General features: G+C 45.7%; 1 protein-coding gene across 3 annotated transcripts in view; it reads right to left on the minus strand.

Annotated features, from left to right (window-relative positions):
* Window positions 1–2448: 2448 nt before the first annotated feature.
* Window positions 2449–15182, minus strand: part of LOC139360885 (glyceraldehyde-3-phosphate dehydrogenase, testis-specific-like) — a 69474-nt gene continuing 56740 nt past the window's right edge. Inside the window, exons 8-9 of one of the 3 annotated variants that reach the window (XM_071089248.1) lie at window positions 3486–3543; window positions 2449–2844 (exon numbers count right to left, since the gene is read on the minus strand). In XM_071089248.1, the coding sequence (XP_070945349.1) occupies window positions 3518–3543 (26 nt within the window). In that variant the 3' untranslated portion in view covers window positions 2449–2844; window positions 3486–3517. The remainder of the gene's footprint in view (window positions 2845–3485; window positions 3544–15182) is intronic. The other 2 variants (XM_071089245.1, XR_011618431.1) reach the window with 2 other exon arrangements.

Below are 15182 nucleotides of genomic sequence, written 5' to 3' on the forward strand. Positions count from 1 at the left end.
GAGCAAAATTTATAGTAGAGACCTCCTGTGAGGTACTTGTGGGCAACCAAGGCAGTTAAGAGGTGTCTGAGCCACATGCAGTGTCGGCTGTAGACACTCAAATGAAGTCTCATGAGTCAGTGGGAAGATGGATGTACAGATAGGTGGATGGGTGGGAGTTGTGGATGTATGGATAAATGGACAGCCATCTGGATGCATGGATTGATTGAGAGATAAATGGGTAGATGAATAAATAAATGGGTGGATGAATGAATGCATGGACAAATGGGTGGGTGAGTGGATGGATGGATGGGTGGGTGGATGGGTGGATGGGTGAATAGATAGAGGGTTGGATGAATGGGTAGGTGGATGTGTGGGTGGATGAATGAATGGATAAACACATGGGTGGGTGGGTGAATGGATGGATGAAAGGGTGGGTGTACACATGGATGGATGGATGGATGATAGATAAGGGTTTGGTGAATGGGTGGCTGAATGTATGTATGGATGAATGAATGGATGGATGGATGGATGGATGGATGGATGGATGGATGGATGGACAGACAGATGAATAATTTGGTGAATAGGTGGGTGGATGTGTAGATGAATGGTTGTATCCATGAATGGATGGATGGGTGGGTGCACAGATGGATATGTTATCTGGATAGATGGATGGATAATTGGATAGATGGATAAATAGGTGCATGGATAGACGGATGGATGGGTGGCTAGAAAAATAGATGGATGAATAGACAGACGGGTGAGTGGACGGATGGATTGATAGACTTACAAACAAGTAAATTTCTACCTGATATTTTTGTATTGTCGTATAACTTTCTGTGTGTTCGTTCATTGAGGAACAACTGTGAATCAGGGGCTCTGGATTCATTAGCCCACCTCTGCTGATGAGGAAACATCCCAGGGCCATTGAGCTTGTCAGTGGTGGGCTGGGATTAAAATCAAGAGCCCTTTGCTTCTGAGTCCAGGCCATTTGCAGCACATTGCCTTGTGACTGCCTCAAAACCACAGGAATTTTCCTCAGAGTGTTCACAGTGGTCAAAGATAAAGAGTGTCTTGTATCCCAGAGTTCATACATTGGAAATTTTATGGTTTTTGCCCATCAGTGGTGCAAATCATTTTTAAAACAGTAATTTAATTTGGCACAAACTTGATGTGTGATCCTATGTCTGTGTGTCTTTTTAATTGTCTTACCTGTAGCATTGGTTGAGTCTTCGGAAGAAATTAAAAGGCATTAGGGAAGTTGCATAATATACAAACAACTACTTTGTTGATGAAGCTTATGCTTGCATTTAGTTTGACTTAGAGTCAAGAAAGAATCAACTTCCCAGAATCCTGTATTTGAAGCAGGAATCCTGTTTACCCCTAAGTCTGCTTAGATGGGTAAACAACCTTGTGGGTTAGAACCGGTGGTCCGTTAGGACTGTATCCAAGACCTAAGGTTGAGTCTTGATCATGACAAGTGTTGACTATGATGGTCCCAGTGCTGAATCTGAGAGAGCCACCCTAGGGTGTTCCGAAACATAGAATGTGACAGGAGAGCTGTTGGAATTTGTGTCTGTTAATTTGTGTTTATCTGAGTTTTCCAACAAGCTAGGAGCAGGCTCAGCTTTGTTTTTAACACGGTACCTGGCAGACAGCCCAATGTACAGACTGGGTACTTTAGATTCTTAATTGCTCAACTGAATGCAGGCAAGGCAAAAGTGAGCGGACCACAAAACACTCTGCAATAACAAAGCTCCTTATCTCTTTTCTTTTGCGCACACACACACACACACAAACACACAAATGTGTGAGAATGCTACATGGTAAAAGTTAGCTTACATATGAATTATAAAATGCCTGATTGTTTCAGTTATTATGTATAACTAGTTATCCCAAAATTTACTGGTTTAAAAGAGTCACTGCAGCCAGGTGCGGTGGCTGACGCCTATAATCCCAGCACTTTGGGAGGCCAAGGCGGGCAGATCACGAGGTCAGGAGTTCAAGGGCAGCCTGGCCAATATAGTGAAACTGTATCTCTACTAAAAATATTAGCTGGACATGGTGGTGCGTGCCTGTGGTCCCAGCTACTTGGGAGGCTGAGGCAGGAGGATTGCTTGAACCTGGGAGGCGGAGGTTGTGGTGAGCCGAGATCCTGCTACTGTATTCCAGCCTGGGCAACAGAGTGAGAGTCCATCACAAAAAAAAAAAAAAAAAAAAAAAAAAAAACAAAGAAAAAACAAAGAGCCACTGCATGTATTTTCTTCATAAATCTGCAGTGTGGACAGATCGCAGCATGGGTGACTCTTCTGCTGAATTAGAAGGCTGGGGCTAAATCACAGAAGCTTTGCTCATCCACGTTTCTGATGCTTGAGGCTGGCTGTTGAAAAAGACTAGGACCAGGTACAGGATGTATAGAATGTACAGAATGCAGGACCAGGTATAGGATGTACAGAATGCAGAATGAAAACACGAAGTCCCTTGCCCAAACTTTATTAAGAATTTCAGGATGACAGAAACAGAGTATTCATCCAAGCATGGGGTCCCCTTCTGAGCACAAGTCCACCTGCATAGACTGTGGGCTCAGGAAATTGGCCCTGGCTTAGGTATCTGGTGTGGCCGTCACCAGAACAGCCACCCATGGCCTCGCTGCACGGCTTGGGCTTCTTCACAGCATATTGGCTGGATCCCAAAAGTGAACACAGAGAAGGAGGGAGGCAAAGTGAGGTGACAGTTACAGCACATTTACAACCTGGTTTCTGAAGTCACGTGGCATCACTTCTGCACAAAAGCAGCCACAAATATCCACCCAATTTCAAGGAAACAGGAATTAGATTCCCACTCCTGATGGGAAGCGCCAAGGTTCTGGAAGACAGTGTGGGACAGAAATATTGCTGTGGCCATTTATGAAAAATATAATCTCTTCCAACAACAATATGTGCATCATTGTAGCTACAGAGCTAACGCAAGCACATTTAAGCACTGTCATGTAATAACATGTGAAAATTATGTTTATTTATCCAATAAACATTGACTTAGCAAATAGAGTGTTACAGATTGTCTCCTACATGCAAAGCATGCCAAGGTGAGTAAGTCCTTTTTCTTTCATCAAATAGCCCAATTGTTCTGTTGAGGGAGAGCAAAAAAGAAAACAGAACAGCACAACAACGACACCACCAAAAATAACAATTTATCTCACACAACGTGATATAGTCTACAGATGATGGACACACAGTGCTGTGCCAGGAAAAAGGAGAAAAACGGAGGCCATGCTGGTTGAGAAATGTTTCGCGAATGAGACTGCATTTAAGCTGGGTTGTGTAGCATGTGTAGGAGTCTTCCAGATAGAAAATGTACAGGCATCCATTCCAGAGAGCATACATACATGAGCAAAAACAGAGACATTGAGGGAAAAAATTATGACCTTAATGAGTAGGAGGAGAATTGGGAGGTGAGGGTGGGTAGGTAGTCTAGGATCAGGTGGGGATGAACCTTGTATGCCTTACCGAGTTGATATGGTTTGGCTCTCTGCTCCCACTCAAATCTCATCTCGAATTGTAATCCCTGCGTGGAATACAGTGAAAACAGATCAACATTATTGTGCTCTCAGTGGTTCACTCCTGTAAACCCAGCACTTGTGGAGTCTAAGGGGGAGGATCTCTTGTGGCCAGAAGTTTGAGACCAACCTGGGCAACACAATGACACCCTATCTCTCTAACAACAACAACAAAAAATTAGCAGGACATAGTGGTGCACACCTGGAGTCTCAGTTACTTGGGAGGCTGAGGTGGGATGATCACTTGAGCCTAGGAATTCAAAGTTACGGTGAGGTATGATCGTGCCTCTGCACTCCAGCCCGGGTGACAGAGTGAGATCTGGTCTCTAAAAACAAATAAATAAGTATTTTTAAAAAATTTCTGCACTTGAGCTTTTAGAGGCTGTTCACGCCTTAGCTCCCTGGCTTGGAAGCCTTCCTGGCTGCCAAATCCATAAGCCTGAGCTGCCTCAGTGAAGGCGGAGAGACCACTTGGAGCTAAACCAAGCTGCCCCAGCTGAGTCATCGAAACCAGCCTGCTCCTGGCCACCCGGCAGCTGAGCACTGACTCATAAGCGAATCCAACTGACCCCAGAGCTGCCTCGCTGAGCCAAACCCAAATAGCTGAGCCACAGAATCGGGAATGAACTAAATGGGTGTTGTTTTAAAGCACCACGTTTTGGAGTGGTTTGTCATGCTGCAAAAGTTAATCACTGTTTACCTAACGAGCTTCTCAACGTCCCCACATCCCCATTCCAACACAGACACTACTGAGAATTTGCTGAGTTTTCAACACTTTGCTAGGCACCTTGAGGGACACAAGATAAAGCATCCTCAAGGGCTTTGCCATCCTTTCTGGGGTTGGAGAAAGGGGAGGAACACATACATGTTCAGTTCATGACCATAAACTGTTTCTCTGGCTTTGATTTCCATGCTTAATCATCTTCTGGTGATTAACGCCAAACTGGCTAGTCTGTGGTTTGCAGATTCTTCCAACATTTAAAGAATATCCTTTGTTCGGTCTTGGTTGGCCATATATGGGCAGCAAAAATCCAACGGGATCACACTAATAGCTGCTTGAATTATAAGCCATGTATTTCTCATATTTTATTGCACTAAAACCTGAAGCAGGCAGTAAGAACCACCACATTTATAATACACTTTATGCCATCTATGTCTCCTCATCATCTTATGAGAAGCTATTGACATCCCTAATATTCTATTGCACTAGAACCTTAAACAGGCAGTAAGAACCATCACATTTATAATACACTTTATGCCATCTATCTCTCCTGATAATCTTATGAGGAAGTCATTGACATCCCTAATATTAAAAAAAAAAAAACAAGGAAATGAATCCAAGGCAGTTGATTCATATCTTGAAATTAAAAGAGCTCATCTTTTTTTTTTTTTTGAGACGGAGTCTCGCTGTGTCTCCCAGGCTGGAGTGCAGTGGCGTGATCTTGGCTCACTGCAAGCTCCGCCTCCCGGGTTCACGCCATTCTCCCGCCTCAGCCTCCCAAGTAGCTGAGACTACAGGCGCCCGCCACCAAGCCCGGCTAGTTTTTTGTATTTTTTTAGTAGAGACGGGGTTTCACCATGTTAGCCAGGATAGAAGAGCTCATCTTTGAACCTTTATCTCTCCTCCAAGGTCAGATCAGTACACCTGCACATTCTGTTTGCAGGTTCTTGTCACCAGCAAATCAGTGAACTGAATTTTAATTGCTGTGTGTGTGCAGGTGTGCATGCATGTCTGTGTAAGTGTGTGTGTTTATGCATCCATCACTTTAACCCCATCATGGGTGCTAGTTAATGCTTAAGCCTGATTTCAAAGAAGCCAACAGATTTGTTGCTCAATGTAATAAAACTACCTCTCCTTAACAAGGAATGATGTTAAGTCAACTTCAAAGATAAACACGGGGCTGGGTGTGGTGGCTCACACCTATAATCCCAGCACTTTGGGAGGGCGAGACGGGTGGGTCATTTGAGGTCAGGAGTTCAAGACCAGCCTGGCCAACATGGTGAAACCCCATCTCTACTAAAAATACAAAAATTAGCTGGGGGTGGTAGCAGGTGCCTGTAATCCCAGCCACTTGGGAGGCTGAGGCAGGAGAATCGCTTGAACCTGGGAGGCAGAGGTTGCAGTGAGCTGCGATCGCACCACTGCACTCCAGCCCAGCTGACACAGTGAGACTCCGTCTCAAAAATAAATAAATAAAAAATAAAGATGGGAAAGTTTTTGGTTCCAGACAGGATTATTTCATGACATCCAAGCAAATTTAGATTTTGAAATATAACAAGACGTGGTAAAATGTACCATTTTTCCAAATTAGTTTTCTGCATAATGTTTACAAATTGTAATTTGATATTTTTTCTTTAAATTTCCTTTTGAGGTAATTAAAGAGTCTAAGGAAGATGCAAGGACGCAAGACCCCCACCTAGAGTTTCATTTGCCCTTAACCCAGCTTCATTTTCTATTAGGATTGGAGTGCAATATCAAAGGCGGGTCACCAACACCGGTGCACTTCTGATAACAAGACTACAGACATCAATCGGTTGTCACAAGTTTAATAGCTTTAAGTCAACACATCTTCATCAACTCCAATATACACAAAGCATTACAGAGGAATATTTATCAGCCAATCCAGAAATATTTATGAATGGTCAGCTCTATGCTGGATTCTGGGAGAAATACCCAGCAATTGTTTCAGAGTCATGTTGCAACGTCTTCCAACTTGAGGGCTGAAGGAGTGCTTGTAGGTCAATGCTGAAGGGTCTTGTTGCTCCATGCACACATAGTGATAAAAAGCTGTGCTAGGGCCGGGCACGGTGGCTCATGCTTGTAATCCCAGCACTTTGGGAGGCCAAGGTGGGTGGATCACCTGAAGTCATGAGTTCGAGACCAGTCTGGCCAACACGGTGAAACCCCGTCTCTACTAAAAATACAAAAATTAGCCAGATGTGGTGGCGGGTGCCTGTAATCCCAGCTACTTGGGAGGCTGAGGCAGGAAGAATTGCTTGAACCCAGGAGGTGGAGGTTGCAGTGAGCCGAGATCATGCCATTGCATTCCAGCCTGGGCGATGGAGCAAGACTCCATCTCAAAAACAAACAAACAACAACAACAAAAAACAAAAAGCTGTGTTAGTTCCAGGAATTCATGAGAAGGAAGAAGAATTTAGATTCCCTTGGGTTATTTTGAGGGATTAGTTCTGGTTTGTTTATTGGGCCAAACAAACCAGGGTAGATGTAAAATGGCCCCATCAAAACCATCCTACGGAACACTTTTCCACTGCTGGCGGGAATGTAAACTAGCACAACCACTCTGAAAAACCGTGTGGAGACTCCTTGAAGAACTAAGAGTAGAACTACCTTTCGGGGAAGCCGTCTCACTACTGGGTATTTACTCAGTGGGGGAAAAAAGTCATTATAGGAAAAAGACACTTGCACACACATTTATAGCAGCACAATCCACAACTGCAAAGATAGGGAAGCAATCTAAGTGCCCATCAGCCAATCCGTGCATAAACAAAATGTGGTATACATACACCATGGAATGCTACTCAGCCATAAAAAGGAATGGAATAATGTCTTTTGCAGCAACTTGGATGAAGCTGGAGGCCATTATTATTTTATTTGTTTATTTATTTATTTTTGAGATGGAGTGTTGCTCTTGTCGCCCAGGCTGGAGTGCAATGGTGCAATCTTGGCTCACTGCAACCTCTGCCTCCCAGGTTCAAGCGATTCTCCTGCCTCAGCCTCCCGAGTAGCTGGGATTACAGGCACGTGCCACCACACCCAGCTAATTTTTTTGTATTTCTAGTAGAGACGGGGTTTCACCATGTTGGTCAGGCTGGTCTCAAACTCCCGACCTCAGGTGATCCGCCCGCCTTGGCCTCCCAAAGTGCTGGCATTACAGGTGTGAGCCACCACGCTTGGCCCTGGAGGCCATTATTCTAAGTGAAGTAACTCAGGAATGGAAAACCAAATATCGTATGTTCTCATCTGTAAGTAGGAGCTAAGCTATGAGAATGCAAATGCACAAGAATATTATGGAACTTGGGGACTCGGGGGTGAGGATGGAAAGGAGGTGAAAATAAAAGACTACATATTCAGGCCAAGCATGGTGGCTCACGCCTGTAATCCAAGCACTTTGGGAGGCTGAGGCGGGTGGATCATCTGAGGTCAGGAGTTCGAGACCAGCCTGGCCAACATGGTGAAACCTCATTTGTACTAAAAATCCCAAAATTAGCTGGGCGTGGTGGCACGTGCCTGTAGTCCCAGCTACTTGGGAGGCTGAGCCAGGAGAATCACTAGAACCTGGGAGGTGGAGTTTGCAGTAAGCCGAGATCACGTCACTGCACTCCAGTCTGGGCAACAGAGTGAGACTCAGTTTCAAAACACAGACAAACAAACAACAACAACAACTACATATTGGATACAGTGTACATTGTTCAGGTGACAGGTACACTAGTCTCAAAAATCACCACTAAAGAATTTATCCATGTAACCAAAAACCACCTTTACCCCCAAAACTATTGAAAAAAACCATCTGTCACACACCAGGGGATGTGTGAGCAAAGGCAGGAAGGAACAGAGCCCTGGGAAGGAGAAGGGGTCACTGAGATGACAGGGAGGGCAGCATTCTATCAGTCAGTGTCCAGGCAGGCAGTGGTGGGAAGGGCCGTGGTCAGGAGTTTCTGTGCTGGGCCTTGGGGCCATAGAGAGCTGAGCTGGGTGACGTGCGGAGCCTGGGCTCATGATCAGGTGCTGTAGCCGTTGGAGGGGTGTGCTGCTGCCTGAGGGACTCAGAGGAGACTAGAGGGTATGAATGAGATTCCTGGGAGTGGCTTAACAAATGACCACAAACAGTGGTATAAAACAACAGGGACTGATGGGGCACAGTGGCTCACGCCTGTCACCCCAGCCCTCTGGGAGGTCGAGGTGAGCGGATCACCTGAGGTCAGGAGTTTGAGACCAGCCTGGCCAACACGACAAAACCCGTCTCTACTAAAAATACAAAAATTAGCCGGGTGTGGTGGTGCACACCTGTCATCCCAGCTACTTGGGAGGCTGGGGCAGGAGGATCACTTGAACCCAGGAGGCAGAGGTTGTCTTGAGCCGAGATTGCACCACTGTACTGCAGCCTGAACGACAGAGCAAGACTCTGTCTCAAACACAAAACAAAACAACAACAGGAATTTATTCTCTCCCAGTTCTGGAGAGCAGCAGTCTGAGATGAAGGGGTGGGCAGGGCTGTGCTCCCTCTGGAGGCTCTAGGGGAGGATCCCCCCTGCTCCTCCCAGCTCCTGGGGGCTCCAGGCGTCCCTGGGCTTGTGGGCGCATCACTCCAGTCCCTGCCTCCATCTCCACCTGGCCTTCTCCTCCGTGTCCGTCTTCATCTCCTCTTGTTATAAACACAGCAGCCACTAAATCAGGGCCCACCCTGGTGACCCCAACTGCAAAGACTGTTGTGAACTGAATTCTGTCCTCTAAATTGATCAATTGACATCCTAACTCCCAGGACTGCAGGGTGTCACTGTGTTTGGAGATACGTTCTTTAAAAAGGTGATTAATATAAAATGAGGTCATTACGGTGGGTCCTAATCTGATATGATTAGTGGCCTTATAAGAAGAAGATAGTGGGACACAGACATGACCTCCCTGCAGGAAAATCCGTTCTCCCTCTCCCAGCTCCTGGGGGCTCCAGGCATCCCTGGGCTTGTGGCCACATCTCTCCAGTCTCTGCCTCCATCTCCACTTGGCCTTCTCCTCTGTGTCTGTGTCTCCTCTTCTGTCTCTTACAAAGGTACCTGTCATTGAGTGGAGGGTCCACCCTATGCCATGATGATCTCATCTTGATTTGTTGCTGTTGTTGTTATTGTTTCGAGATGGAGTCTCGCTCTGTCGCCGAGGCTGGAGTGCAGTGGTGCGATCTTGGCTCAAAGCAACCTCCGCCTCCCGGGTTCAAGCAATTCTCCTGCCTCAGCCTCCCAAGCAGCTGGGACTACAGGCGCCTGCCGCCACGCCCAGCCAATTTTTGTACTTTTAGTAGAGACAGGGTTTTGCCACGTTGGCTAGGCTGGTCTCAAACTCCTGACCTCAGGTGATCCACCCGCCTCAGCCTCCCAAAGTGCTGGGATGACAGGCGTGAGCCACCGCGCCTGGCCCTCATCTTGAGATTCTTAACTCAATTACATCTGCAAAGACCCCTTTTCCAAATAAGTTCCCATTTGCAGATTCTGGGGATGAGGACGTGGACATATCTTTTAGGAGGACCACCGCACAGTCCACTACAGTTGTATCCAGTTGCTTCCAGAGGCTCCAGCGGAGGCTCCTTTTTGCCTCTCCCAGCCCCTTGTGGCTCCAGGAGTCCCTGGCCTTGTGGCCATCTTACCTCAGTCTCTGCCTCCATCTCCACGTGACCTTCTCCTCTGTGTGTCTGTGTCTCTTCTTCGTCTCTCAGAAGGCTGCCTGTCATTGGACGTAGGGCTCAGCCTCATTCATCTTAACAAATGCATCTACAAAGACCCTATTTCCACACAGGGTCTCATTCTGAACTCCCTAGGAGACAGGAGTTTGGAGGGGCCACTGCTCACCCCAATACAGGTTTTACTGTCAAATATCAGTCCCCCAGATTGGCCAACACCGTTTAGAAACTCACAGGCCTGAGTCCCTCTGATACAGTCTCTAAAAATCAACTCCCAGGGCAGAAAGTGGATATGGAAGGGTGAAAAGAGGACTATAGTCCAGGGATACTGATTCAGCACAAAAATTACATGTGCCAGGCCACATGTCAAGGGCTGTCCCTCCTTGAAAGTCACAGGACAGGGCCGGGCGCGGTGGCTTACACCTGTAATCCCAGCACTTTGGGAGGCCGTGGCAGGCGGATCACAAGGTCAGGAGTTCGAGACCCGCCTGGCCAACACGGTGAAACCCTGTCTCTACTAAAAATAGAAAAATTAGCCAGGCATTGTGGCATGCACCTGTAATCCCAGTTACTCAGGAGGCTGAGGCAGGAGAACCGCTTGAACCTGAGAGGTGGAGGTTACAGTGAGCCGAGATCATGCCTCTACACTCCAGCCTGGGTGACAGAGCGAGACTCCATCTCAAACAAAAAAAAAAGAAAGAAAGAAAGTCACAGGACTAAGAATAAAAAGCCTGTTCAACTGGGGTTCTATCTTCTAGTACTGTTGCGCCAGGAAAATTCATCTCTTGAAAACAGATAACTATAAAAGGCATTGATTTCCGGCTCTGACTCCTAGAATGTTGCTGTTCTAAAAGTCAAACTAAAGCCATTTTGTCTGAAAGCCTTCTCACATGATTTTTGGAATAAAGGGAGTAAGAATAGATAAATACAGAAATAAATAAAACATTACTCTGGCAGAGGACTGATTGTATTCCAAATTATCCTCAAGAAGAGCAAATAAAATATAGAGATGAATTTGGCTGACAATTTTCTTCACGTGAGGTTTTAATGTTTGTACAGTTTTGAACTGGGAGTTTTCACATAAAAACATGGGGCTTAATTTCTTACTGTAAGCATTTTCTGTTGGGAGAAATCACTTTTTTTCTCGTCTGTCTGTGGTGATGCTGTCACTGTTGGAAAATTCAGCTTCTTTATTTGTTTAATTTACAGAAGAGTGTTTGAAATATTCTTTATACTTAACATATAAAGAATATTTTTAATGTACAGAAAAAACTTAAAGAAAATGTAGGCAGGGGAGGAAAAGTATGAGAAAAAAGAGCATAAGAAGCAAAATATTGCAGCCAAAAGTCACAGAAAATGTTTTGCAATGGAAACCATTTCCTTTTCAAATAGCACTGCATGGAAATGACGGGAAGAGGAAAACACCTCATTTTTAGTGGTCACCACAGGGCCAGCAAGCATGGTTAATCTGGCTCTAATTTTATATCCCGACGCCATGTCCGGAGCGTGGGTGTTTATTATGCCATTTGAAGAGAAATGGAAGCCAAAGGCATGAGGCTTCTCCAGTGAGGGGAGGTCCCAGGGGTGGCCTTGGCTGGGTGGACTCTTGGGTGAGCCTCTGCAGCGATGCTTGGGACTCAGGCTGGGGCCTGAGAAGGGGGCAATCAGCCTGGGGCCTGGGGCCGCTTCTTGCTGATGACTCTCACCACTGAGATATGTACAAATCAAGTCAGGGTGCCCCTTCACTAAAATGTGTGTGTGTGTGTGTGTGTGTATACAGACACACATGCATATGTGAGTGTGCACATGTTTGAGACATAGCATATATAAGTGCAAATGTATATTAAATGTAGAGATACACAGATAAATGAATAAATGGACAGATATAGATACATGAATGCATATATAGGTAAATATCAATATGTGGATCCAAATAGATACATGGATAGATGATTGCTAAATAGATAGAGATACATGTATGGATATATTGATAGAAAGTAGATTCATGGATAAATGATGGATAGAGGTAGATACACGGATGAATAGGCAAACAGATAGGTAGGCAGACAGATAGTAGACAGACAGATAGATAGATAGATATAGATAGATAGAGATGAATGGATAGGTAGATACATAGATATGGATATATAGATGATAGATATGGATAAAATGGATAGATATATAGAATAGGTAGTTAGATATATAGCTATAGATATATAGATGATAGATATGGATAATATAGATGGATGAATGGATATATAGATGATATAGATAAATGCATAGGCAGATAGATATATAGATAGATATGAATAGATATATAGACAGATATGGATACTTGGATGAATGGATACAGAGAGAGAGAGAGAGAGAGAAATAAACAAATAAATAAATAAAATAAGAGGCCAAGTGCTATGGCTCACACCTGTAATCCCAGCATATTGGGAGCCCAAGGCAAATGAATTGCTTGAGCCCAGGAACTTGAAACTAGCCTGGGCAACATAGCAAGAGCCCATCTCTACAAAAAATTTAAAAACTAGCAGGAAATGGTGGTACATACCTATAGTCACAACTACTTGGGAGGCTGAGGTAGAAGGATTGCTTGAGCCCAGGAATTTGATGCTGCAGTGAGCTATGATCACACCATGGCACTCTGGCCGGGGCAAAAGGGCAAGACCTTGTCTCTAAGAAAAAGAAAAAGTAGATGACAGACAGATGGATATAGGTAGACAACTACGGAGAAACAGCTAGATCAATACATGAGACAAAAAGAGAACAAGAGAGAGACAGAGAGTGAAAGAGAGAGAGAGTGTGTGTGCATTTGAAGCTAATACAGGGTTTCTCAGCCTCAGCACTGTGGACATTGGAGTCCGGATCACTCTCTGAGGTGAGGCCATCCTGTGCACTGTATGGGAAGCCCTGAGGCCACGGGAATAGGCTCGGGGCTGTGGTAAGGAACGGATCCACCACGAGAGCCTCCAGAAGGAACTCACCCTGCCCACACCTTGATTTCAGACTTCTGCTTCCAAAACTGTGACAGAATGAATCCCAGTTGTAAGCCACCTGGTGTGTGACAGCTTGCTACAGCAGCTCTTGGAAACGGCATACAAGGGGGATGAGACACATTCTAATATGCTTTCCAGCAAAGTAAGTCTGAGCCGATGTGCTTTTTTTTTTCTGAAACGCAGTCTTGCTCTTGTCGCCCAGGCTGGAGTGTAATGGCACGATCTCAGCTCACTGCAACCTCCATCTCTCAGGTTCAAGCGATTCTCCTGCTTCAGCCTCCCAAGTAGCTGGGACTTCAAGCATGTGCCACCACGCCTGGCTAATTTTTGTACTTTCAGAAGAGAAGGGGTTTCGCCATGTTGGCCAGGCTGGTCTCCAACTGCTGACCTCAGGTGATCCACCCGCCCGGGCCTCCCGAAGTGCTGGGGTTCCAGGTGTGAGCCGCCGCGCCCGGCCCCTGGGGTCTCTTTTATAAGAGCACTGATCCCTTCGTGAGGCTCCACCCTCATGACCACACCACCTTTTAAAGACTCCACCTCCTAGCGCCACCACTTTGCGGCACAGAAATTTCGGGGAAAAACGAGCGTTCAGTTTATTGTGGTGACCGAGGAGCAAGCCCTCTAACAACACTGGAGAATTGATTGCTCACAGTCCTGGAGGCTGGAGGTCCAGGGCAAAGACGTGGCAGATTCAGTGTCTGGTGGGGACCCACTTCCTGGTTCCTAGATGGAGCCTTCCGGCTGTGTCCTCACATGGTGGAAGGGGTGAGGGAGCTCTCTGGGGCCCCTTTTACAAGGGCACTCATCCCATCCATGAGACCCCACCTTCACGACCTCATCACCTCCCAAAGGCCCCATGTCTGAACACTATCACCTTGGAAGTGAGGAGATCAAAATAGAAATTTTGGGGAGATAGCAACATTCAGACCATAGCAAATTTTATATGCTACTTTCTAATAGACTTACAATCATCATTTAAAAAAAAAATCACTGAACTCCTATGAAATTCCTTATTTGTCACCCCTTTGACTTGGATGTCTAATCTGTTTTCTAATATTTCATTTAAAAGAGAAGTTTGTCACCTCCTAGGACCACACATTCTACCTGTTTGATGTTTTCGCCAGGTGGGCAGTCAGGAAACATTTGTTAATAGCCATGCATGGGGAATACCGTTACTCAAGTCATCTCACTTCTTTGCCCTTAAAATTACCTTTTTTTGGTGGGGAGAGGTGGCTCACACCTGTAATCCCAGCATTTTGGGAGGTCAAGGCGGGCAGATCATGAGGTGAGGAGATGGAAACCAGCCTGGCTAACATGGTGAAACCCCATCTCTACTAAAAATACAAAAATTAGCCAGGTGTGGTGGCGGGTGCCTATAGTCCCAGCTACTTGAGAGGCTGAGGCAGGAGAATCGCCTGAACCTGGGAGGCAGAGGTTGTAGTGAGACGAGGTTGCACCATTGCACTCCAGCCTGGGCGACAGAGTGAGACTCCATGTCAAAAAAAAAAAAAAAAACATTTTCTTTTTTGTTACTCCCTCTGCTGAAAACATTTAGAGGTGAATTACACAAAACTGTTTGAACCAAATGTTGACTTTAAAAATTCATATTAGCAAAAACAACTTTTACTCAAGATAAATTAAAAGAACCAACATTTAGGCCAGGCGCGGTGGCTCACACCTGTAATCCCAGCACTTTGGCAGGCCGAGGCAGGCAGATCACAAGATCAGGAGATTGAGCCCACCCTGGGTAACACAGTGAAACCCCATCTCTACTAAAAAAATACAAAAAAATTAGCCGGCCGTGGTGGCGGGCGCCTGTAGTCCCAGCTACTTGGGAGGCAGAGTTTGCAGTGAGCCGAGATTGCACCAGACAGAATGAGACTGTCTCAAAAAAACAAACAACAACAACAACAAAAAGAACCAACATGTAGATTAAGTTCTCTTTTCTAAAGGGAAATTAAGTTTTCAAAAGATATCCTTGGCCGGACACAGTGGCTCACGCCTGTAATCCCAGCACTTTGGGAGGCCAAGGCACATGGATTGCCTGACCTCAGGAGTTCAAGACCAGCCTGGGCAACACGGTGAAACCCTGTCTCTAATAAAATACAAAAAATTAGCTGGGTGTGGTGGCATGCACCTGTAATCCCAGCTACTCGGGAGGCTGAGACAGGAAAATCGCTTGAACCTGAGAGGCGGAGGTTGCAGTGAGCTGAAATTGCACCATTGCACTCCAGTTGG

Source organism: Macaca nemestrina, chromosome X (genome assembly GCF_043159975.1).
Source record: "Macaca nemestrina isolate mMacNem1 chromosome X, mMacNem.hap1, whole genome shotgun sequence".
Taxonomy (NCBI): Eukaryota; Metazoa; Chordata; class Mammalia; order Primates; family Cercopithecidae; genus Macaca; species Macaca nemestrina.